A 24,439-nucleotide genomic window follows, 5' to 3' on the forward strand; every position below is an offset into this window, starting at 1 on the left:
AAGGAAAAGAAAAAAAAGTAGTCAAGGAAAAGAAAAGGGTAGACGAAGTGACGAACCTTGCAACCGAAACATTCATTGAGCATTTACGGTACCTAAACAAAGTTTTTGAGCTTAATCATAAAACTCAGAAGCAGGAAAAACCCTAGATTTCATACATTTAGGATCGAAACCCTAAATAAATCAATACACATTCATAAGTGGTTCGGCTATACCAAATTGAAACCCTAAGTTGTTCGGTTATACCAAATTGAAACCCTAAGTTGTTCGGCTAAAATTTCAGCAAATATGAGAGAGAGAGGGAGAGAGAGAGAGAGGGAGAGAGAGAGAGGGAGAGAGAGAGAGAGAGAGAGAGAGAGAGAGAGAGAGAGATGAATACCTGCGTGAGAGATCGACGGAGAGTGTGTGTGAGAGAGGGATACCTGATGAGATGAGAAGTTGACGAAGATGAGAGATAGCGGGAAGGAGAAAAGGGAGATGAAGCCATGAAGGGGCGAGTGAGAGGGTGGGCGGAGAGGGTGTGTGCTGGGAAAGAGTAAAAAACGATGGAATCTTCCCAAAAATGCTTTGCCTTTTCTTTAAAACCCTTGGATCATTTTTTCTTATAATCTCAACCATTAACTTTTGACCAAGTAAATCTGAACCGTCTTTTATCTTTTGTGAGGACAAATCATGGCCATTGGGAGGAGGGGGAAAGATACCCTCCTCCCTTATTATATAGAAGATATGTATGTATTAACTTGCCATCTTATACAGATCCCAAACCACTAAACCTATGTCTATAAAAGGTTTAAATAGATATAAAAGTAACCTAACCCAGACTATGACAATGCCATGCCAACATCCCAGTCCCCAAAGCTGGAGCTGGGAATCCACATAGCTTGGAAGCAATCTAAAATTTTTACTATCTGTAGTAAATTTATACACAGAAAATGCACCTTCAGAGAAAATGGTGTCTCAGTAAAACTAATATAAACACCTACCACAAATCGGAAACTGTTTTATTGTTCACTAAAGTGGGGTGCCGCGCTTTCCGTTGGTTCTGAGCACTGGGCGTGAAAGTCGATGGTACTTCTTTTCTGTTGGCTTGCTAATACCCAATCCATTCTCTTGATGGTTTTCATCTTCGGATTCCATGGGAGCTTTTCCTTTTGCCGTCCTGAAATATCAGTGTGTAAAAAGAAGACAAAAGTAAATAGATAGGCGAGAACTTTAGAATAGGTTTACTTTTTTCTTTTTTAATGATTTGATGGTAGAAGCATCGTAAAATCGGTACTTGGGTAATGTGATTGACTCAATCACAAGTAAATGTCGAGAGAAATATGCAAGGATTCTCACATTACACAATTGTAATTGACACAATTGTAATTGTGTCAATTGCGATAACAAAACCACGTTAACACTTCGCAGGAAAAAAAGAACTCACTATTTCGGCATTATGTTTTCATCTCAACATATTTGTTAATACAGCGATAGGATATCAAGGACCCCACTCATGTTGTCGTGGAGTACAGAGTACATAACTAACCTAGAGAATGAAATATTGACAATGAAAACAGCCTAAAAATAATATTAATGACAGAAAATTCTAGTACTACCTTGATTCGGGCACAATTTGAGAATCTGATTGCTTCATAATTGTTTCAAATTTTGGAGGAACAACCTCCCCTTCACATACATGATATACGTGTGCCTGTGGAGTAAGAACATGTAAGGGGAGCACCCTCTGTGTTTGATTGTACTTTACCCCTTTACACTGAAAAACCAAAAACAATCATTGGTTACATGTTATCCATACTTCATGGGAGCAGTCCTTAAGTGCTCAAGCAGGATAATGATGTGATGAAATTTATAAAGCTTCCAGCTTTTTATCATCTTAGAGGCATACAATAAGCGACATACGGGTACAGATAAATCAACATAAGTTCCCAAATTTCCAAATGCCCAAAACGATGCATTAGGTGCAAGAAGACTGAAGAATTAGCTGAACATCTGGTTCTACATTGTGATTGGGGGAGACTCTTATGGGATATCTTTACAAACACTTCAAAGAACCAGTTGTGTATTCCTAAATCGATTGAACAGACCATCACTCAATGGCAAAAACTTAAAGTCAGGAAGACAAGGAGAGGGATGTGGTCCCTCATTCCGAAATGAGTCTTGTGGGGCATCAAAATGACGAAATCTCTATTCCTATGTGAGTCTAGCTCACCCTTGTAAGTCTAGCTCTGCTACCATGTAAAGCTTGTGGTCATCAAACTCAAAACCAATTGGCAATGAGTTGAGAGGACCTAGACATCACATTCTTGGTTGCTAGATCACCCTTTTCCTATGTGGGACTATTCTCACAGTTTGTAATATCATGTAACTTCAATAACATGTGCAAGTAAAATGGATTTTATTTTCAACATCTATGATAAATGGCATTCATGTAATTTATCAACCACCAAGTGTTTAAATTGTACCTACCACCAACTCACTGTATGCAGCATGGTACTGTGGGTGCTTTCCATTTGCACCACCCCGTGTGACGCTTGCATGGCTTCTAAAAGAAGAAATATATCCTCTGCTACTGGTAGACCAGACTGTTATAGAACTTAACATAATCAAGCTTCTCAATGAAATAGGAAAACCATAGAAATTTGGCATTAAAAGCAGTCAAAAGTTCGGAACTGCATAAGGATGCATAATGGTACCAACCTTTTTCTTCGCTATTTTGACTAGAATTGGAAGAATTCCTGTATCTATCACCTCGGTTTGTATATGATCTCCACAATTAGTCACCAGCATTTCCAATAACTGCAAAATCAGGCAAAAGTACAAGATAGTAAAATTAGCTCTGCTTGACCTTAGAGTAAACATACTCATCGCATTCCCTCTTTCCTGACTCGTTTATGGCACATCTTAAACAATATTTATAAGAACGTTTTTTTCCGCCTCAAGGCATAGGCCTCGATGTGCAAAACGCATTAACTAATTCTTCTAGATGAAGAAAAGGATAACGTAATATTGTCTTTTTTAACCAAGCCGCATTAATATAAAGAGTTAAAGTGTTTAATGAACAAGAAACATAAATGTTGTTAATTCTTATATTGCATAAACTTAATCAATTCTTGTACCTTTTGTTTTCTCTATAGATATGTACGCCTAAAGGCGAAAACAGACCAAATCGCCTTGAGGCTTCTATCGCAATTTAAAACATGGATCTCAAGGATGCAAAGCTATATCCTCACATTGTTAAGAGAATGATGCACTACAACATACAAGTGAACAACTCCCTATGATATAAAATGTCCATAGGTAGAACATAAACTGCACTCACTTGGACAGTAAGTAATTTAATATGTGAGTTACTATTCGCCAAACGTTCTTTAAGAGCTTCTGCGATATTTCTAGCCTGCCTGTACACAAAGCAACAAATTTTGGTCAACAAATTCAAGTACACGAATACCCTCTCCTAAACTAAGCAATGGTCTGTCTCATCATGGGTGGAAAGGAAACAATTGTTACGGCCATCTTGCTAGAAAGCAAGTCAAATATGTGATCTTGATCCATATTGAAGAATGAAGTTAAACATGATCCACAGACCAAACTACTGAAGTTATTTTCCAGAATCATTTTTATTTCTGTTAAATTAAGTCATGGTGTTCAACTGTTTCTAACTGGCACTTGAAAATGCAAGATCCATTTGTTGAAACCGCACAAACACCACACACTGCCGGACGTAGAGACACTAAGGGCTGGAAGACGGGCGCAGGCGCCAAATCCAAAAAATTTGAGTCTCGATCAACCTAGTGCAACGACCACGTGGTACGATGGGCACTCAGAGACCTCGTACATTATGATTGATGGCCCACCACACCCAAAAAGCTAAATGTCATATGGGAACTCATGGCTAGAAACAATTTAGATATCGAGTAGGAATAGTAAGAACCAAAGTCCAGGTTGGTTGGTGAGTCTAGTAAAGAAGACTCCAACATATAGATGCCGGCAAAACTTTATCTATAATACCATATGAATGGACATTACATGCATTAAATAAAAAGTACGAACATACCGTGGCTCACGTAAAACCATTTCACAAATTTCAAAGTTTTTCATCAAATCCGCTTCCTTCAGTTTATGACTTGTAGCTGAAATGACTAACTGAGCCGCCATTTGTTCTGCTGTAACCACAAGTCACAAGCTCGACATGAATCAACTGCTACGTTAATAAAATTCCAAATCTCACTCATCAAGAACTAGGGGTACCTATTTACGGCAGAACAAAACCGAAACTGTTTAAGCGGTTTTGGGTCCTCATTTTTATACCTGTTCAGAATTTAGTATCCAACGGGTATTACCCGATTTGAACCAATTATATTTCAGTACTAATTGGCTATACCCGACGAGGATCTGCTGGGTAGTCGATACCCGACTGTAATAGGTGATTAACTGATACTTTTGCAAGTTTTAAGGTCTAAATTACTTATTCTATATTAATTATATACTGTATAATAACTAGGGGTGGGAATCGGTCCGGACGGGCGGGAAACGGACACTAACTCAACCGGTCCGGGCGGAACGGACACGAGTCCTAAGTGTCCACTCGGACATCCGGACAAAACGGGCGGACATTTCGGATTTTTCTCCAACAAAGTGCCCGTCCGTGACCGTTTTGATAGTCGGGCAAACCGGGTATCGGTCGGGCGGACACCGGTCACTAATGAACAAATAAAGAAACTTTTATTCGAAATTTAAAATGTTTAGTCGCTAAATACAACTTTCTAAAACTCCCACTTTACAATTCTAAAAAGTAAATCAATTCAAAATCGCAAGATAAGCATTGAGATTTCTCATGGATTATGATCGGTTTCTATACTTCTTCTCATGGATTACGACGGGTTTATTGTGGATTCTCGGGTTATTGATGAGATACTGAGATTTTGGAGGAGATAGAAACTAGAGAAGTAGAACGACGAAGGCAAAATTAAGAAAAGTGATTTCTAGGGTTATTTATTTTTACTCTTGAAATCTAATGGTTGTAGCTAACTCTACAAATCTAAAGGCTTAAAATCAATCATATAGGCGGGCGGGTATAACGGGTAGGATAAACGGACGGGTGTGGACGGGTTCGGTCGGGCGGACGATATAAGCGGGCGGACTCAGTCGGACCACCGGGTAAAGACCTATTCCCGTGTCCGTCCGCTTAAGATCTTTCGGTCGGGCGGGTACGGACCGATTCGGGCATCGGACGGTCACGGACCCTTCGGACTCGGACGGTCGTGGGCGGGTTCCGAGTTTCTGGGCCAAAATCCCACCCCTAATGATAACAAAGTTAATAGCAACTCCGAAACATACAATAATAAAATTTGTGGTAAAACTGTTAGAATCAAACTTCTACTAGGCAGAAAGGAATCTGTAGGAACCGGAACAAGAACCGCTAGAAATCAGAACCATAATTTTATATAGGTTCATTTCCTGGGTAGTAAGATATCTTCATGTTTGTCGTGAAGAGCTTCTCACCAAGACCAACAAATGATAAATATCATTTCTCATCACTATGCAAAATCTAAATGACTTGATACCACCTGATCTAGCCCTAAATTTGGCAAGTTTAGACAAAACATATGGACACTAAAACTGAAAAATCTCCTTCTCTAGCATCTCAAATGAAGATTTTTGCATAAAGAACCAAAACTAAATAGATTCAATGAAAGTTGTTAACTTACCAAGGAGTTGACGATTGCTGAATGAAGAAGAAACGTATTCTCTTTCTTTTCCGTGAAGAAGAACGTTGGTAATTGAGAGAAAGAGGAGGGATTAAAAGATGAAGAGAGATTAGGAGGTGGTGCCTTTAAGCAGAGTAACAAGTTTAAGAGTTAAGTTACTAGCACTGTATTATAAAAGGGGAGACTTTGAATCCGTCCTCTGATAAGTCATTATTACAACAATTTAAATTTTAACGTCGCCAATTGATTACCTCATGTTTCACCTAAACGTTGATCTTTTGTTAGGAGATGATATAATTACATTTTTTTTTGGGAGATGTTACGCTTAGGTACAATTTTATTCAGGGGAAATCTTTCGTTATTTGAATTAAGATTATTAGGATATATAAATAATGTAGTTGGGTTTTAGGTCATAATTTAGTTGGACTATAGACAAGATTTTGTTAGAATTTGAATGGGCGGTTATCGAGCTTATTACATTTTTGATGTATCAATGTCAAATGTAATGGACTATCGTTGATCGTAGTCAATTTCTTTAAAAAAAAAAAAAATCAAGATTAATTAGATATGAGTAGTTATCTGATGATGAGTCACTGCCCGTTGCCGTTTTGGAAAAGGCAAACAATGCTTAGAAAATTAAGGAAGAGAGAGAAAGTAGACAGCTTCCAACAAGGGAGCGGCTGTAGGTGCCTCCCAAAACTACTGTAGGGGTCTCCCCTCTGTAGGCGCCTCCCAAAACATCTATAGGGGCCTCTTGAGCACCTCCATCGTCTTCTTCTCTTATTCGTTTTTCTTCTTTCTCTCTCTATTTTCAATCTAACAATCTTCAAAAAGATTAAACCCTGAACTCTAAACCCGTTTTCAATCGTTTTCGGTTTCCTTCTCTCTCTACTTTCTTTATCTTAAACCAACTCAAAAACATAATGAAAACCCTAGATTTTGCCAGCCAACTTCGAAAGCGTGATGAAGAACTCCTAGATATGTTGTCCAATTTCGAAAGTGTGATGAAGAAAGCCTAGATCTACTGTCCAATTTCAAGTGTAATGAAGAACCCCACCATTAATGAAGGCCCAAACCATTAATGAAGAAACCCTAGATCTACTTTCTCTATCTTCTCTCGGAGTGATCAGTCCCAAGTCTAAAGGATGGCCTCGGCTTGGGCCAGTCCTAGTCCTATCGGACTGGACTGTCCGACCTATTTCAGACTGGGCCAGTGCGAGGCAAAACTTTGAGCCTCGGACTGGTCAGTCCGAGTGGGGGGCGCCTATAGGTGTCGGGTGTTGACTACGGTCAAACAGAAATTGGAGGCCCCTATAGCATTTTGGAGAGGCGCCTTTAGACGCGCCCATCCAACAAGGTGTGTTTGGACTTTAGCCCCTAATTCGTCTCCATAACTCAAATTTGCCCACATATGTGTCCAAATGTTCATTTAGGCCCCAATTTGTTTTTTTACTTTCCAACTTATACCTTTATGGACGGAAAACGTCAAAGTCCAGTTAAATTTCGCTGGTGCTTATCACATATGTGAAGCAGGATGAAAATGGCATCCCTCTTAACAATATTTTCGTCTAATTTTGAATTAAATAATAGAGTTGTTTAGACATTGACCCTCATTATTTAGCAATATTAGGACTACACTCTCAAAATGAAAATACACAGTTGACCCATTCTCAATTTTTCCGGCAAATATCATTGAAGTGGTTCATGTGTCAACCACATGCGTGACTCGTGACAAAAATACCATTCATGAAATATTTAGGTTATTTAGACATTGACTCCCAATTATTTACTGATATTATGACTACACTCCCAAAAACAAAAATATGTTTAGGATTGACTCTCATTCTCGATTTTTTTCATCAGATATCAATTAAGTACTTCGCGTGCGGTTTCGTATTCCTTTTATTTTTATAGGTTTTCAGAGATAGTTTACACGATGGAAAACTCATCCGAATGTAACCAACATAAGAATCTAAGACCTCGCCCACCAGCCTTTGGTGTGCAATGGGTGGACACCCCTCTTAAACCCATGAGGTCGTGGGATCGAGTCTTGGTGGAAGCAGTTTGCCATCAAGATTTATCCCATATTAGGCCTCTTTCATTCATGGTCTCATTAGGCAGTTATTGTGCGTATCACATTTCATGATGTATCAATGCCCTCTAACAACTAAGGTAGATCGTAGTCGAATTTCCAAAAAAAAAGAAAGAATCTAAGACCTCAAATTGCATAATCTACAAAAAGTTATTCACACATGAATTCGAAGTTAGTCCGAGAACCCGATCCAAGTAAGGCAGAAATATTAAAGAAAATAAGTAATCCAGGGTCCGAGACAGGTTCAACCCATCAAGCTAAATAATAAATATATTAGATAGGCTACTGATGGGAAACATGCAAAAAAAAAAAAATTTACCAGTATTTAATCGTTCAGTAATTCTGGTTGATTAGAGAGATTAGAGAAGGTCTCAGATATATAATTGTTAGATAAAAAAATCTAGATCTTAGTTAGTTTTAGACTTTTTACTTGAAATATAAAAAAAACTCATGCATCTGCTTGACATGCGACGCACTTTACTGATATTTGACGGAAAAATCAAGAATGTGACTCAACCCTGTACACATCCTCATTTTTGGGGGGTAATCCTACTATTGCTAAGTAAATGGGGGTCAATGTCTAAATAAATTGAAATATTTCGCTAAGTTATTTGTGCCTCTCATGTGATTGACACGTGAACCACTTAACTGATATTTAACGAAAAAATCGAGAACGAGAATCAACGCCATACACATTTTCATTTTGAGTTGTAGTCTAAACAGTTGGCAGTTAATGTCTAGATAAACCTAAATGATAACACAACTTTATAGCTTCTTAATTCTTATACACCTTCCGAAGGGCAATTATGTTGACAAGGTGTAAAATCTCACTTAATCTTTTGTAGTATTAGACAAAGTAATTAAAAGAAGAAAACGTAATAATAACAAGAAGACAAGTAGAGAGCACACACAACAAAATTAGGAAAATGCTATTTTCCCAAAGAGGCTGACAAGGGGTTTGACATAATGATGAGGTGGATGCTTTTCATAAGTGAAAAAGTGGATGACTCAAATCTGAACCTTTCAAATTGAACGACTCAGATTAAAACAAATTTTTCATCCACTTTCTTACTTATGAAAGGCATCCACCTCATCATTATGTCAAACTCCTTGTCAACCTCCTTGGGAAAGTAGCATCACCGACAAAATTATATCAAATCCCACAACAATCTCTTATTAATTCAGTTCACTTGCCATCTTTATACAAATCCCAAACCAATAAACCTGTATATATTAACTTGCCATCTTATACAAATCCCAAACCAGTAAACCTATGTCTATATATATATATGCTTGTAAAAGGTTTAGGTGGATATAAAAGTAACCTAAACCAGACTATGACAATGCCATGCCAACACCCCAACCCCCAAAGACGGAGCCGGGAATCCACATAGCTTGGAAGCAATCTAATAATTTTACTATCTGTACTAAATTTATACACAGAAAATGCACCTTCAGATAAACAAGACCTACTCTTATTGACAACACACTATGAACCCTAAAATGGTGCCTCAGTAAAACTAATATAAACACCTACCACAAATCCGAAACTGTTTTATTGTCCACTAAAGTGAGGTGCGGGGCTTTCCATAGGTTTTGAACACTGGGCGTGTAAGCCGATGGTGCTTCTTTTCTGCTTCACTGGGCTTGCTAATACCCAATCCCTTCTCTTGATTGTTTTCATCTTCGGGTCCCGTGGGAGCTTTTCCTTTAGCCGTCCTGAAATATCAGTGTGTAAAAAGAAGACGATAGTAAATAGATGGGCGAGAATTTTAGGCTTACTTCAGTTTTTTTAATAATTTGATGAGAGAAGCTTCGTATAATCGGTAATTGGGTAATGGTTAATGTGATTGACTCAATGACAAATGTTGAGAGAAATATGCAAGTATTTCTCACATTACATAATTGTAAGTGTGTCAATTACGATAACAAAACCACGTTAGCACTTCGCAGGAAAAGAAGAACTCACTATTCCGGCATTACGTATTCATCTAAACATATAACGACTATTTGTTAATACAGCGAGAGGATATCAAGGCCAGAATACCTGCAGAGAAGCTGCTCGTCATCCTCTTCCTTCTCTGGTTTGTCATAAACAAAATGTGAGGCAGCAGAGCTAACTCGAGGTGCACGAAGCGCTTCATGTCGAGAAAGAACTTTATGCAGCTTTTCGTTCAATTCAATTGCCCGAGAAACCACTTCCTCGTCCCTGTCAAATTATATGTAATGTAACATAAAGGCACAAGCCAATAGTTTTTTGCGCTTCTCATTTTATAAGATGTATTGGCCTTGAAAAGTTTAAACATCATTATTTTCTCAAAAACTTCCTACTTCCTTGACTACTTGTAATATTCTTATACATAATCTTTCTTTTTCCCAAGATGGATAAGAGAACATTCAAAACAGATATATGGAAACGAAAGCCTTACCGAGAAGTCTCAATGAGATGCATCAATTGTTGCTTTTGAAGGGTACATTGTTCCACGAGACCTAATGTGAATTCATTGTTTGCTGCCTAAAATGCAAATAAAGTAGTGTTATCTTCTCTTTAACTACTATAAGAACTACAGTACTACATATTTCCTTTCCACCTATTAGAAGATCAACTACATGGAAAGAACCGTAATAATGGAGCATAAGATTGTTACTTTATGGGAATAATCGGGAAACGACTGATCTATTAATCTCAAAGTTCACAAAAAATGCAAAAATAATTTCCCCAGGATAGAAAAGATTACTAAGTTCCCAAATTGCTTCTCCGTTGTGGTCAATGTCGTCTCTTAGCTCAACAAAAGACAGCGAGAACGTCGAATTTCCTCTCTTATCCCAATAAATTAGCAAAGATAGGGAACAAAATTTGATGTTCCCAGAGGTATTCTATCACCTTTCAAGATTGCTCTATTTCTAACTTCCCAAATGCCCATGTTACTGCATGAGTGTAAAGGGAATTAAGTTATGAAGTACATTCTATCACCCGTAAAGATTGCTCTGTTTCTAAGTTCCCATATGGGTAAATCAAGCCTGTTTTGGCTCTAAAATAGTAAAATCTTAACAAAAGAAGGAATTTTTGTCATTAAAGCTACTAAAAGATATGTGATGCTAAATCTGCATGTGAAATGATACTACGATATGTTCATGGGGAGTTTTGAGAATAACTAGGCCAGACTGTAAATAGGCCTGCTAAGACAATGCACCTCATACATGAGAAGTTCAAAAAATTTCTCTAAAATTATTTTACCCTTCAACTAATTTGAGAAATTGAGTTTATTAAGGAGTAATCGACGAGTTTGATATAATTTAGTCTCGGTGTCTGAAGTAACAGGTTCTTTTGGCATTATAAACAAGAGACCTTTTGAGTAATCGACGAGTTTGATATAATTCATGTCACTTCTTAGATGGAAGGTAAACCAAAATCTCCAACTCCACCAAAGCTTTGACTAAATTTGAAACCTAATTCCTAAGTAGTTTACAAACTAAAGCCATAAAACTAGCATACCTCAAAGAATTAGATGAAACAACAAAGAAACATAACTAATACAATAAACGAACTCAATAATACTAGCTGAACTTACCTGAAAACGGCCGATCGTCGTTAAACAAGAAATTCGTATCGAAACTATCGGGATCTCAATGAATTTTTCTAGAGTTTCCAATTGAACTAAACCTTAGATATATTCAAATTGATCAACCTGGAGAAGATCAGACGTTTAGGAAATCAAAATCAAACAAACATCAATCAAATAAATCAACAAATTGTACTTGAAAATGATATAAAAAAAGCTCAGATCTCAAAGAAAACAATTAAGTAAATTAATAATTAGAGTACTTGAGAAGATGAAGAGAAAGAAGATCAGCACATGTTTGCTTCGGCATTTGTGAAAGAGGAAAACTACGATCGTCTTTTTCTTCTTCTTCGAGAATAAATCCTACGTATTAGTAATTCCTATGACTACTCGACCAAGATTTTAGGGTTTTCCTTTTTCCTCTGTTCTGCTAAAATATTCTTTTCGGTGGTCGATTTGATCTTTTGATGATGATGATGAATTTGTTTGAAGACTAGGAATATAGACTAGGATTATATCTGGATGATGAGTCACCGCCCTTCGCCGTTTTGGAAAAAGCATAGAAAATTAAGGAAGAGAGAGAAAGTAGACAGCATCCAACAAGGCGTGTTTGGACTTTAGCCCCAGTATATGTATCCGGCAGATAAAGAATGTCGAGCAAGTCCAACAAGTCAGGCTGGGGGGTGGAATTTCCGAAACACCCTTCTTCTTTTCGAAATTTACGAAACGGTAAATAATCTGACACGCCTCCCATCAGATTGTGTACTTTCCTTAAATTTACAAAATTGCCACCAAAAAATTTCTGAGAAATGCGAAATTTTTTGAAAAATAGTCTGACGCACCTGACATCAAACCTTGTACTTTCCACGAATTTACAGAATTGCCATTACAAAATTTACCAACCTGCCATTTTCGTTCTTTTTTCTAGATTTATTGTTTATTTCTTTTTTATTTTCTCCCACACATATTTCTCTCTCCAATCTTTTTAAATTTCCTTCTCTAACCTCAACAAATTTCGTTCTTTTTTCCAGATTTTTTTCCTATCTCTTTCCAATCTGAACAAATTTCTTCATTTTTGGTAGTTTTTCATTGATACAAACAAGGAAATTTTCTTGTGTACCGAGAAGTATTTAGTTTACTGGCCATTTTTTGGATATGTACTACAGATTTTTGTACTGGGAATTATCTTGTGTACCGGGAATTGTTCCGTGTGCTGGCCGTTTGGTTATGTACTAGACATTTTTGTTCTGGGAATTTTCTTGTGTACCGGGAATTGTTCTGTGTACTCGCCATTTGGTTATGTACCATACATTTTTGTACTGGGAATTTTCTTGTGCACCGGGAATTGTTTTGTGTACTGGCCATTTGGTTCAGTACTAAACACTTTTTAACTGAGAATTTTCTTCTGTACCGGGAATGGTTCTGTGCACTGGCCATTTGGTTATGTACTTTGATGTTTTTAAAGATGAAGAAGATAAAATGTGAAACAAATAAGAATGATGAAGAAGAAAAATAAGAACATAAAACTTTTAGAGAGAGAAAGAACATAAAACTTTGATGTTTTTAGAGATTGAAAGAGATGAAGAAGATAAAATGTGAAACAAAATAAGAATGATGAAGAAGATTTTTGGATGTATAAATAAGAAGAAAAGAAGAGTTGAAACAAAATATAATGGGCGGGATCCAAAAAAATTGGCTGAAATTTCGTCAAAAAATGGCGTCATTTTTGAATTTTCAAAAAATCTGAATGTTTCTCTGACATTACGTCATGCATGGGGAATTAATTGCTTCGTTGTCGTCCGTCAGATTGTCAGAAAACACGAAAATTTCCCGTGGAGGGGTAAAAAAGGGATAAATAAAATGAAAACCAGAAAAGTGTGAGATGTCCTGACATTTTGGACTGAAAACGCATTTTTGTTCGAGTTTGGACTGAACGCGCATTAACCCCAAAATTTGGACCAAATGCTCATTTTTCCAATTTGTTTCCATAAGTCAAATTTGCCCACATATGTGTCCAATGTTCATTTAGTCCCCAATTTGTATTTACTTTCCATTTTATACCCTTATGGACGGAAACGTTAAAGTCCAGTTAAATTTCGCTAGTACGTATCACATGTGTGAATGAGGACGAAAATGCCCTCCCTCTTAACAATATTTTCGTCTAATTTTGAATTAAATAATAACACAACTTTACAACTTCTTATACACCTTCGTGACGCAAGACAATTGCGTTGACAAGGTGTAATATCTCACTTGATCTTTTGTAGTATATGAGAGAATGAAAACATCTATATAATAAAACAGAAGGGAAAACAATGACTCGGACAAACATCCTTTTGTAATAAAGGATATTGTCTAGAAGCCCTTCTCAAAATTTAAAATATAGTCCTTCGTAGAAATAAAGTTACCTATTTAAAAAACAATAATCATTTTCTTCTTAGAAATAAAAATACTAATTAAAGAAAAAAACAAACAAAATAAATTTCAAGGGTTAAAAAAAGAAATTAAAATATCTCTCTCTCAATAAAATAATAACTAATTTAAGAGAAAATAAATAAAAAAATAATACAAAAAAATAATAACTAATAAAAATTTATCTCTTTCTATAAAATATAACAATAAATTTCGTAACATTTGATTGATACAAGTGTGTGCGCCTTAGGACACGAGATATACCCTAGTAATAATAAGAATACAAGTAGAGAGCACACACAACAAAATTATATTAAATCCCACAACAATCTCTTATTGATTCATTTCACTTGCCATCTTAATTTATACAAACCCAAACCAATAAACCTAAATATATTAACTCGCCATATTATACAAATCCCAAATCAACAAAGGTCGATATTTGGGGGAAATAAGAAAAAATTTCGAGGTACAAAGTTTTGGGTGGAAACAAATTGTTTTTGTTTCTTCCAATTACTTCCCATTTATTTTCTTCCTCCATCTTCACTGCCGACAACTCCGACGACCATCAGGTCCTGCGACCCTGACTCCCGTAGTCATCCCTTTCTCTCTGTCTCTCTCCCTCTCTTTCTACTCTCTTCATGGTTCGAGCTCCCAAACGGAATAATAACTCAAAAAAGGCAAAAGATGAAAATACCATGTTACCCTCCCCCCCTACACAAATGACATCCACTTATATCCCTCAAACAAATCCCAGTCACTTTTTTCTTTCCCTCTTTTCACAAAAAACGAGACAAACCAACCACCCACCCATCAAATCATAAAAGCTGACCCGGTTATTAAGCAAAAATCAGACTTTCTCTCTCTTAATGTTCACAAAAAGCTGGCCCGGTTATTAAGGAAAAAGTCATAGAAAATCAGACTTTTTTCTGTATTAATGAAATTTTTTTTGCACATTCTGAATTGCTCTAAATTAGGTTTTATATGTTGTGAACATTGTTCACAATGTTTATACTAACCTGGTTGGACGCATTTTTGTGAATCGTATTAATTCTTGTACAGATGTTGTCAACATATTTAAAAATGTTTTAGTATTTCACTGTTACTCTTAATGTTGCTAATTTTTCATGGAGACATTTTGGGTTCTGTTTCAAACATTTAAGGGTTTGTTGATGATTTTTGGGTGTTTTACTTAGTAAAAAACTGTTGTTCTTCGTTTAGCATTTTGGGGGTTTTTAGAGACATTTACAGTTATGTTGAAGACATTTGGGATTCTGTTTCAAACATTTAGGGTTTTGTTGATGATTTTTGGGTGTTTTACTTGGTAAAAAATCTTTTGTTCTTCGTTAAGCATTTTAGGATTTTGGGAAAAATTTAAAGTTATGCTGAAGACATTTTGGATTCTGTTTTAAAAAATTTAGGGGTTTGTTGATGATTTTTGGGTGTTTTACTTGGTAAAAAAGTTATTGTTCTCCGTTAAGCATTTTGGTGGTTTTTGGAGACATTTACAGTTATGTGAAGACATTTGGGATTTTGTTTCAAACATTTAGGGTATTGTTGGTGATTTTTGGGTGTTTTACTTGGTAAAAAAACTTTTATTCTTCGTCAAACATTTTGGGGGTTTTGGGAAAAATTTAAAGTTGTGTTAAAAACATTTTGGGTTCTGTTTCAAACATTTAGGGGTTTGTTGATGATTTTTTGGGGTTTTACTTGGTAAAAAAACTAATGTTCGTCGTTAAGCATTCTGAGGGGTTTTGGAGACATTTACAGTTATGTTGAAAACATTTGGGATTCTATTTCAAACATTTAGGGTTTTGGTTTAGAGAGAGAATGAAAAATGAAAAATGAATTAATAGGTGGGTTGTTGAGTATGTATATAGGAGGGTAAAAGAGGGAATATGAAATTAGAGGAGTTTTTAGAGATGCGTTTTTGGGAGGGATGACGTCTAGAGATCCGTATTTGGGTTTAATTTAGGATAATATTTGAGTGTTGGGTTTTGGGTGGGTTATTATTCCGGGCTGGGTTTTATTTCGTATTTGGGCCCAAATTTTGGGTTCAAAAACCCAAATTTTCGGATAGGAAGGTATCATTTCCAATACCCTGGAAGTAGAAGGGACTAACTCCATGTTATTACTGTAAAGATATCTTTTTCCCGACCAAATGTAATAGCTGCGGGAAGGAAAAGCAACCTTCTCGACCAACTCACTCTTTCTGTTTTTATGTAAAACAAATCACAAAATAAGATTTACCTAAATAACAATTTCAAAGATTACGGACTATGAAGTATGAGAAATCAAAAAAAGAAACAACATTTTCATAATGAAAATGAACATCTGGAGAGAGAGAGAGACCTTGAGCTTCAATTACAGATGACCATGATTCCAATTGAGAGTGAGCTATAATTGAAAGAAGAAATCGGTTTGAAGAAGAGAAGGGAGATGCAAGTACAGGATGAATTTTACTGTTCATCGTGAAGGGGTGAAGGTACTGTGGAGATTTAGGGTTTTAGCAATCGAGGGTGCGTCTGGTGAATTTTTTTAAGTTTTCAACCTTTTTCTCCGGAAACTTTTCTTGTTTCCCCGAAACACCGACCTTGGTAAAACTACGTCTACTTTCAACAAAAAAAAGTAAACTTATGAGTGTGTTTGATATCTCCCATTTCCATGGAAATAAGTATTTCCACCGTTTGATACGAAGTACAATTCCATGGCTTTAATTCCTTACGGAATCTATTTCCATGAAATAGTCCACTTTTAATTCCTTGCTCTCCTTCGGAATTAGTTTCCATGGAAAGTCAAAAATCGAAATAAAAATATTTTAATATATTCAGACCCTGAAATCTAATATTTGTCTCCATATATGTTCAAAATGACATTTTTAACATATATGGAGCAAATGACATTTTTGTCCTTCTTATCAAATGACATGTTTACAAAGTTGTCAAAGTGATATTTTGACTTTATATAGGCAAAATTACATTTTTACCCTTTTATAATATTAAATTGACATTTTTCTCTTTTATAATATCAAATTGACATTTTACCCTTATGTTGTCAAAATGTCAATTTTACCCATGATAATATCAAAATGACATTTTAACCTTATGTGGTCTGAAGGATATTCTTACCCTTGTCTTGTAAAAATGGCATGTCCACATTCTTACATTAAAATGCAATTTTACCTTTTTATATTAGTAAAATTTCTTTTTTATTCTTATGTTGTCATTTTGAAAACATAAGAGTTAAAGTGTAATTTAGACAATATAAAGATGAAAATGTAATTTTGACAACATAAAAGTAAAAATGTCATTTTTGACTACATAAAGAGTGAACAAAAATTCTTAATTGAATATTATATTGTAGAAGTTTGTCAACCAAATAATAGAAATAGTAATTTCGCAGAATAATAAATGACTAACAAACGAAAGACCTCTTGTTTTCCATGGACTCCTTTATTTCCATGAAATTATTTCCCTCATATCATACACAACAACCTATGTCTATATATACATGCTTGTAAAAGGTCTAGGTGGATATAAAAGTCACCTAAACCGCACCATGACAATGCCATTCCAACATCCCAAACCCCAAAGATGGAGCTCCCACATAGCTTGGATGCAATAATAATTTTACCATCTGTAGTAAATTTATAGACAGAAAATGCATCTTCAGATAAACAAGACCTCTTATTAACAGCACACTATGAACCCGAAAATGGTGTCTCAGTAAAACTAATATATACAGCTACCACAAATCCGAAACTGTTTTATTGTTCACTAAAGCTATGCTTTAAAAGTCCCTGCCTAGGCATCGCCTGGGCCCCGATCACACGCTAGTCCCCATGTGGCCGCTCGACTAGGGTCAAAAGTTCTAGTCCTTTTAGAGAAGCGAGTAATGCGGCGCCTGAACCGACTAGAGCCGACTTGGCTAGGCCCCGAGTTACTCGTTTATGGGTCAGGTAGGTTTTTTTTTTTAGAAACGAGATTTTCCTAGATCTAGGTTTCAAGGGTTTTCCCTTCACTCCTTTAACAAGAACTAGCTCCAATCCTCCATTGCAAGTAAAGTTTCTCTCTCTATCATTATGTTTTCTTCTCTTTCTCTCTCTAACTCTCTAAGTATGTTCGACCTTGTTTATTATCTCTCTTTCTCTCTCTATACTCTAATTGTTTTTACATCTTGTTCTTATTTCTTTCTCTAAGTAAGTTCTTACTTCTAACTGGATAAAATTAGTTGATTTATTTTATAACTTCCATAATTAGTTGATTTTATTTATAATTTTGTATTTCTAATGTATAAACCATGTTTATTATGGTAATAATTTATAGTATAAAATATAATAATATATGCAATTATATACATATATATATATATATATATGTATTTGTATTTTAAGTTTAACCGATGAAACCCGACTGGTCCCGTTGTCATCCCGCCTAGTAGCTAGGCCCGGGTCGACCGACTAGTCCCAATTTCCGATTTTTTGAGCATAGCACTAAAGTGAGGTGCCCGGCTTTCCATTGGTTTTGAACACTGGGCGTGTAAGCCGACAGTGCTTCTTTTCTGGTCCAATGGGCTTGCTAATACCCAATCCCTTCTCTTGATGGTTTTCATCTTCGGGTCCCATGGGAGCTTTTCCTTTTGTTGTCCTGAAATATCAGTGTAAAAAGAAAAGACTAAATAGATTGGCGAGAATTTCAGGTTTAGGTCAGTTTTTTTAATGATTGGATGGGAGAAGCATCGTATAATCAGTAATTGGGTAATGATTAATGTGATTGACACAATCACAAGAACATGTTGAGAGAAACTTATAAGTATTTCTCACATTACATAATTGTAAGTGTGTCAATTACGATAACAAAACCACGTTAGCACTTCACAGGAAAAAAAGAACTCACTATTCCAGCATTACGTTTTCATCTAAACATATAAGTTATAACGACTATTTGTTAATACAGCGAGAGGATATCAAGGGAAGAATACCTGCAGAGAAGCTGCTCGTCATCCTCTTCCTTCTCGGGTTTGTCATAAACAAAATGTGAGGCAGCAGAGCTAACTCGAGGTGAACGAAGCGCTTCATGTCGGGAAAGAACTTTATGCAGCTTTTCGTTCAATTCAATTGCCCAAGAAACCACTTTCTCGTCCCTGTCAAATTATATGTAATTATGTAATGTAACATAAAAGCACAGTCCAATAGTTTTTTGTGCTTCTCATCTTATAAGATGTCTTGGACTTGAAAAGTTTAAACATTATTATTTTCTCAAAAAGTTCTACTCGTGATATTCTTATACATAATCCTTCTTTTCTCGAAGATGCATAAGAGAACATTCAAAATAGATACATGGAAACGAAAGCCTTACCGAGAAGTCTCCACGAGATGTATTAATTTTAGCTTTTGAATTGTACATTGTTCCACAAGATCCAACATCAATCCATCGTTTGCTGCCTAAAAATGCAATGAAGTAGTGTTATCTTCTCTTTAACTACTAGAACTACAGTACTACATATTTCCTTCTCAACTATTAGAAGATCAACTACATGGAAAGAGCCGTAATAGTAGAGCATAAGATTGTTACTTTATGGGAATAATTGGGAAACGATTGATCTATTAAGCTCAAAGTTAAGAAAAAAATGCAAAAAGAATTCCTTCAGGATAGAAAAGATTACTAAGTTCCCAAATTGCTTCTGCGTTGTGGTCAATTTCGTCTCTTAGCTCAATAAAAGACAGCGAGAACGTCAAATTTCGTCTCTTATCCCAATAAATTAGCAAAGATAGGGAACACAATTTGATGTTCTCAGAGGATAATCTATCACCGTTGAAGATTGCTCTATTTCTAACTTCCCAAATGCCCATGTTACTGCATGAGTGTAAGGGGAAATAAGTTCCAAAGTATATTCTATCACCTGTAAAGATTGCTCTGTTTCGAAATTCCCACACGGGTAAAGCATGCCTATTTTGGCTCTAAAATAGTAAAATCTTCACAAAAGAAGGAATTTTTGTCCTTAAAGCTACTAAAAGATCTGTGATGCTAAATTGCATGTGAATGATACTACGATATGTTCATGGGGAGTTTTGAGAATAACTAGGCCAGACTATAAATAAGCCTCCTAAGATAATGCACCTCATACATGAGAAGTTCAAAAAATTTCTCTAAAATTATTTTACCCTTCAACTAATTTGAGAAATTGAGTTTATTAAGTAATCGACAAGTTTGATATAATTAGTCTCGGTGTCTGAAGTAATAGGTTCTTTTGGCATTATAAACACAAGAGACATTTTGAAGCAAGAAAAATATTAAAAGTTCTAAATATTGAAACACATGCTAGATTTATCTGTCAGTTCTACTGAAAGGAAGTTTACTAATCCTGATACCTCAAGATGTCGAGTACCAATAGCATCCAAAACTTCTCCAAGAATCTCGAGCTCGGAATTAGCTTCCTGGATTATACTGTAAGAGAGAAGAGTGTCAACAAAGAAATAATCTATATTCCCAACGGAGTTACTCAACTTATAGTTGTTTTTTTTTAATAATATGTAAGCATCCAAAATATGTTATTAATTGTGGCTACAAAAATATGTTCAGCTGCTGCCCTTGCTATGCGCCTATGCCAATGTTCATGATGTCCAAAACCTTCCTGAGTGGACCCTAAACCAAGCTAAAACTCACCCTCTAGTTGTAGAGAGTTTGATTGATTTATTAACAATTCTCTACTACTTCCAATAAGTAGAAACTCTTATTTCTTTGGATGCTAAACTACAAATAATACTACTAACTTCTAGCAGCAGACCCCACTCATGTTGTCGTCACTTACACCAATAACTCAGAGAATGAAATATAGGCAAGGACAACAACCTAAAAATGATATAAGTGACAGAAAGTTTTAGTAATACCTTAACTCCGACTCAATTTGATAATCTGATCTCTTCACAACTTTTTCAAGTTTTGGAGGAACAACCTTCTCTTCAAATACAATATTTACGTGTGCTTCTGGAGTAGAAATATCTAAGGGGAGTACCCTTAGCGTTTGAGTGAACTTTACCCCTTTACACTGAAAAACAAAAAAAAAATCATTCATTACATGTTATCCATACTTCATAGAAGGTCATAGTAGTCCTTAAGTGCTCAAGCAGGATAATGATGTGACGACATTTATGAAGCTTCCAGATTTTTATTATCATAGAGGTATACAATGAACGACATAGGGTACTGATAGATCAACTTTAAGTTCACATATTTCTCAAGGTGACTTGTAGCGCTTATCAAATTTACTGGTGTAAGTTCAGCATTTAGCAGGATTTCACTATCACCACCTGTATATCGAGTATCTAGAGTCTCTAGAGCATGGTTTGCTTTTCCGCATGCAAGAAACAATTGGAAAGACATGCAACTCATGCTTAAAAGAAAGTCAACGCATGAAGTGCACAGCTAACTTCCAAAAAAAAGTGAAATAGAAACGACAGAAAGTTACTTTATATAGTTTGTAATACTTTTTACAGGCAACTCCAATAACACCTTCTGTATAATAGATTTTATTTTCAGCATCTATGATAGAATGGCATTTGATGTAATTTATCAACCACTAAGTGTTCTAGTTGTACCTACCAACTCACTATACGCAGCATGGTACTGAGGGTACTTTCCAGATGCACCACCGTGGGACGTCTGCATGGCTTCTAGAAGAAGAAGTATCTTCTCTCTTACTGGTAGATCAGACTGTTACAGAACTTACAATAATTAAGCTTCTCAATGAAATACGAAAACCATAAAAATTTGGCATTAAAACCAGTCAAAAGTTCGGAACTGCGTAAGGATGCATAATGGTACCCACTTTGTTCTTCACTATCTTGACTAGAATTGGAAGAATTCCTGTATCTATCACCTGGGTTTGTGAATTTTCTCCACAATTAGTCATCAGCATATCCAATAACTGCAAAATCAGGTGAAAGTACAAGATAGTAAAGTTAGCTCTGCTTGACCTTAGAGTAAACATACTCGTCGGCCGTCGCATTTCCTCTTCTATGACTCGTTTATGGCATCTTAAACAATGTTTAGAAGAACGTTTTTTCCGCCTCAGGGCATAGACCTCGAAGTGTAAAAGTCGTAAACTTATTCTTTAGAAGAAAAAAAGGATACTCCTACTATGAAAAGATAACATAATATCATCTTTATTTTACTTTGCTACATTAATATAAAGACTTAAAGTGTTTAATGAACAAGAAATATAAATGTCGTTACTTCTTATATTGCCTAAACTTAATCAATGCTTGTACCATATGTTTTCTCTATAGATGTGTATGCCTGAAGGCGAAAACATACAAAATCGCTGTGAGGCGCGCCTTGGGGCGTACGCCTCTATCAAAATGTAAAACATGGATCTCAAGGATACAAAACTATATCCTCGCATTGTTAAGAGAATGGCGCACTACAACATACAAGTGAACAACTCTATCTGATATAAAATGTCCATATGTAGAACATAAACTGCACTCACTTGGACAGCAAGAAACGCAATATGTGAGTTACTATGCCCCAGACGTTGTTTAACAGCTTCTGCGACATTTCTAGCCTGCCTGTACACAAAGCAACAAACTTTTGGTAAACAAATTCAAGTACACAAATACCATTTCCTGAGCTAAGCAATTATCCGTCTCATCATGCGTGGAAAGGAAACAATTGTTACGGCCGTCTTGCTTGACAGCAAGTCAAATATGTGATCTTGATCCATATTGAAGAATGAAGTTAAACATGATCCACAGATCAAACTACTTTAGTTATTTTCCAGAATCATTTTTGCTTCTATTAAATTAAGTCATGGTGTTCAACATTTCTCATTGGCAACTCTACGATTCAATCCGTTTGTTGAAATCGCACACACACCACACACGGCCGGACATAGAGCCACTAAGGTCTGGAAGATGGGCGCAGGTGCCATATCCGAAAACTTGAGTCTCGATCAACCTGGTGCAACGACCATGTGGTATGATGGGCACTCAGAGACCTCGCACATGATGATTGATGGCCCACCCCACCCAAAGGAGCTAATGTCATATGGGAACTCATGGCTAGAAACAATTTAGATATCAGGTAGGAATAGTAAGAACCAAAGTCCAGGTTGGTAGGTGAGTCTAGTAAAGAAGACACCAACATATAGATGCCGGCAAAACTTTATCTCTAATACCATATGAATGGACATTACAAGCATTAAATAGAATTTATAAAAAGTACGAACATACCGTGGCTCATGTAAAACCATTTTACAAATTTCAAAGTTTTTCATCAAATCCGCTTCCTTCAGTTTATGACTTGTAGCGGAAATGACTAACCGAGCCGCCATTTGTTCTTTGCCCTCAACCATTTGTTCTGTTGTAACCACAAGTCACAAGCTCGACATGAATCAACTGCTACGTTAGTAAAACTCCAAATCTCCCTCATCAAGAACTAGGGGTACCCATTTATGGCAGAACAAAACCAAAACCGTTTATGCCGGTTTTGGGTCCTCATTTTTATACCCGTTTAAAATTTAGTATCCGACGGGTATTACCCGATTTGAACCAATTATATTTCAATACTAATTGGCCATACCCGTCAGGAATCAGATGGGTACTCAATACCTGACTGTAAAACATTTAGGTTTTAAGGTCTAAATTACTTATTCTATATTAATTATATTTTAATTACGTCATTTGAGTTTCTCACTTAGTAAAACATTTGTGATTGATAATTAAAATATAAGTATATAATAACAAAGTTAATAGCAACTAGGAACATATAGTAATAAAATTTGTGGCAAATTTTAATAATTCGATCATCTATCTCTTTTTTTTTTTTTGAATAATTTGATTGAATTAGAGATAGATGAGTTCTGGTGTTCTGTGTCATTGTATTATAGAATCAAACTTCTACTAAGCAGAAAGGAATCGCTAGGAACCGGAAAAAGAACCGCTAGAAATTAGAACCACTACCCGAACCTCTACCCGTTGACATTCCTACGGAGATCTTCATGTTTGTGGTGAAGAAATTCTCAAGACCAATAAATGATAAATATAATTTCTCATCACTATGCAAAATCTAACTGACTTGATACCACCTGATCTAACCCTAAATTTCGCAAGTTTATAGACAAAACATATATGGACATTGAAATTGAAAAATCTCCTCTAGCATCTCAAATGAAGACTTTTGCAGGAACAACAAAACCAAATAGAATCAACTAGATCAATGATAGTTGTTGTTAACTTACCAAATAAGTTGACGATTGCTGTCTGCTGAATGAAGATCAAGAGCAACTTATTTTCTTTTCCCCCAATGAACTCTGAAGGAAGTTTCAATAAAAAGAAAAGAACTCTGAAGGAAGTTTCAACCAAAAAAAAAAAGAACTCGGAAGGAAAGAGGAACTGTACTGTATTATATATGAGTTAATTCCTATTTGGCCCCCTACTTTGTGACCAACTTCCTTTATGGCCCCCTATTTTCATAAATTCAAATATGACCCCCTTTTTGAGTTTAAATGTCATAAGTACCCTTCCTATATATATTTTTTCAAAATAAAATTAATTAGCAAACTTCTCTTTCCACCTCTCTTCCACCTCACCTCTCTATCCACCTCACATCTCGCCACCTCACCTCTCTCCACCTCACCTCTTTCTTCTCCGAGGAGGTCGCCGG

General features: G+C 36.0%; 3 protein-coding genes across 16 annotated transcripts in view; all 3 read right to left on the reverse strand.

Annotated features, from left to right (window-relative positions):
• Nucleotides 1-719, reverse strand: part of LOC147552450 (uncharacterized) — a 3,361-nt gene extending 2,642 nt beyond the window's left edge. The window contains exons 1-2 of one of the 4 annotated variants that reach the window (XR_015236977.1): nucleotides 377-572; nucleotides 57-92 (exon numbers count right to left, since the gene is read on the reverse strand). Coding sequence is in view for 1 of the 4 variants with exons in the window: in XM_086666275.1 (XP_086522401.1) it covers nucleotides 57-92; nucleotides 377-615 (275 nt within the window). In the remaining 3 variants the exon portion in view is untranslated. Of the gene's footprint in view, nucleotides 1-56; nucleotides 93-376 lie in introns of all 4 variants that reach the window. The other 3 variants (XR_015236978.1, XM_086666275.1, XR_015236979.1) reach the window with 3 other exon arrangements.
• Nucleotides 1-11,969, reverse strand: part of LOC147552449 (TOM1-like protein 5) — a 25,652-nt gene extending 13,683 nt beyond the window's left edge. For 2 of the 8 annotated variants that reach the window (XM_086666266.1, XM_086666260.1), the window contains exons 1-2: nucleotides 11,658-11,969; nucleotides 11,373-11,489 (exon numbers count right to left, since the gene is read on the reverse strand). The gene's annotated coding sequence lies outside the window, so the exon portion shown is untranslated. Of the gene's footprint in view, nucleotides 1-11,372; nucleotides 11,490-11,626 lie in introns of all 8 variants that reach the window. The other 6 variants (XM_086666258.1, XM_086666264.1, XM_086666256.1 and 3 more) reach the window with 6 other exon arrangements.
• On the reverse strand, nucleotides 882-24,147 carry LOC147552451 (TOM1-like protein 5). Of its 4 annotated transcripts, XM_086666271.1 has the most exons (11): nucleotides 24,015-24,129; nucleotides 23,008-23,134; nucleotides 22,266-22,344; nucleotides 21,603-21,701; nucleotides 21,377-21,487; nucleotides 20,665-20,822; nucleotides 20,146-20,221; nucleotides 19,133-19,218; nucleotides 18,756-18,917; nucleotides 18,269-18,421; nucleotides 17,104-17,557 (listed from the first exon to the last, which is right to left on the reverse strand). In XM_086666271.1, the coding sequence occupies exons 2-11, from the start codon at nucleotides 23,127-23,129 to the stop codon at nucleotides 17,542-17,544; spliced, it is 1,062 nt and encodes a 353-aa protein (XP_086522397.1). In that variant the 5' UTR covers nucleotides 23,130-23,134; nucleotides 24,015-24,129; the 3' UTR covers nucleotides 17,104-17,541. The 4 variants fall into 4 exon arrangements, with proteins under 4 accessions (XP_086522396.1, XP_086522395.1, XP_086522397.1 ...); XM_086666270.1 differs by lacking the exons at nucleotides 17,104-17,557; nucleotides 18,269-18,421; nucleotides 18,756-18,917; nucleotides 19,133-19,218 and adding exons at nucleotides 882-1,156; nucleotides 9,848-10,009; nucleotides 10,230-10,315 and having other exon boundaries at nucleotides 24,015-24,147; XM_086666269.1 differs by lacking the exons at nucleotides 17,104-17,557; nucleotides 18,269-18,421; nucleotides 18,756-18,917 and adding exons at nucleotides 8,949-9,519; nucleotides 9,848-10,009 and having other exon boundaries at nucleotides 24,015-24,147.
• Nucleotides 24,148-24,439: the final 292 nt, after the last annotated feature.

Source organism: Eschscholzia californica, unplaced genomic scaffold (assembly GCF_041429995.1).
Source record: "Eschscholzia californica isolate CP2 unplaced genomic scaffold, dmEscCali1.0.p SCAF_3, whole genome shotgun sequence".
NCBI classification, from domain to species: domain Eukaryota; kingdom Viridiplantae; phylum Streptophyta; class Magnoliopsida; order Ranunculales; family Papaveraceae; genus Eschscholzia; species Eschscholzia californica.

What these genes read in the sequence shown, in the direction of transcription:
- LOC147552451 (XM_086666271.1), bottom strand. Translation starts at nt 23,129, where the DNA reads ATGGTTGAGGGCAAAGAACAAATGGCGGCTCGGTTAGTCATTTCCGCT. An exon ending in ATGCTGCGTATAGTGAGTTG is followed by an intron (nt 20,823 to 21,376) that starts GTAGGTACAACT and finishes TTTGTTTTTCAG; the next exon opens with TGTAAAGGGGTAAAGTTCAC. An exon ending in GACGAGCAGCTTCTCTGCAG is followed by an intron (nt 18,422 to 18,755) that starts GTATTCTTCCCT and finishes CTGATATTTCAG; the next exon opens with GACAACAAAAGGAAAAGCTC.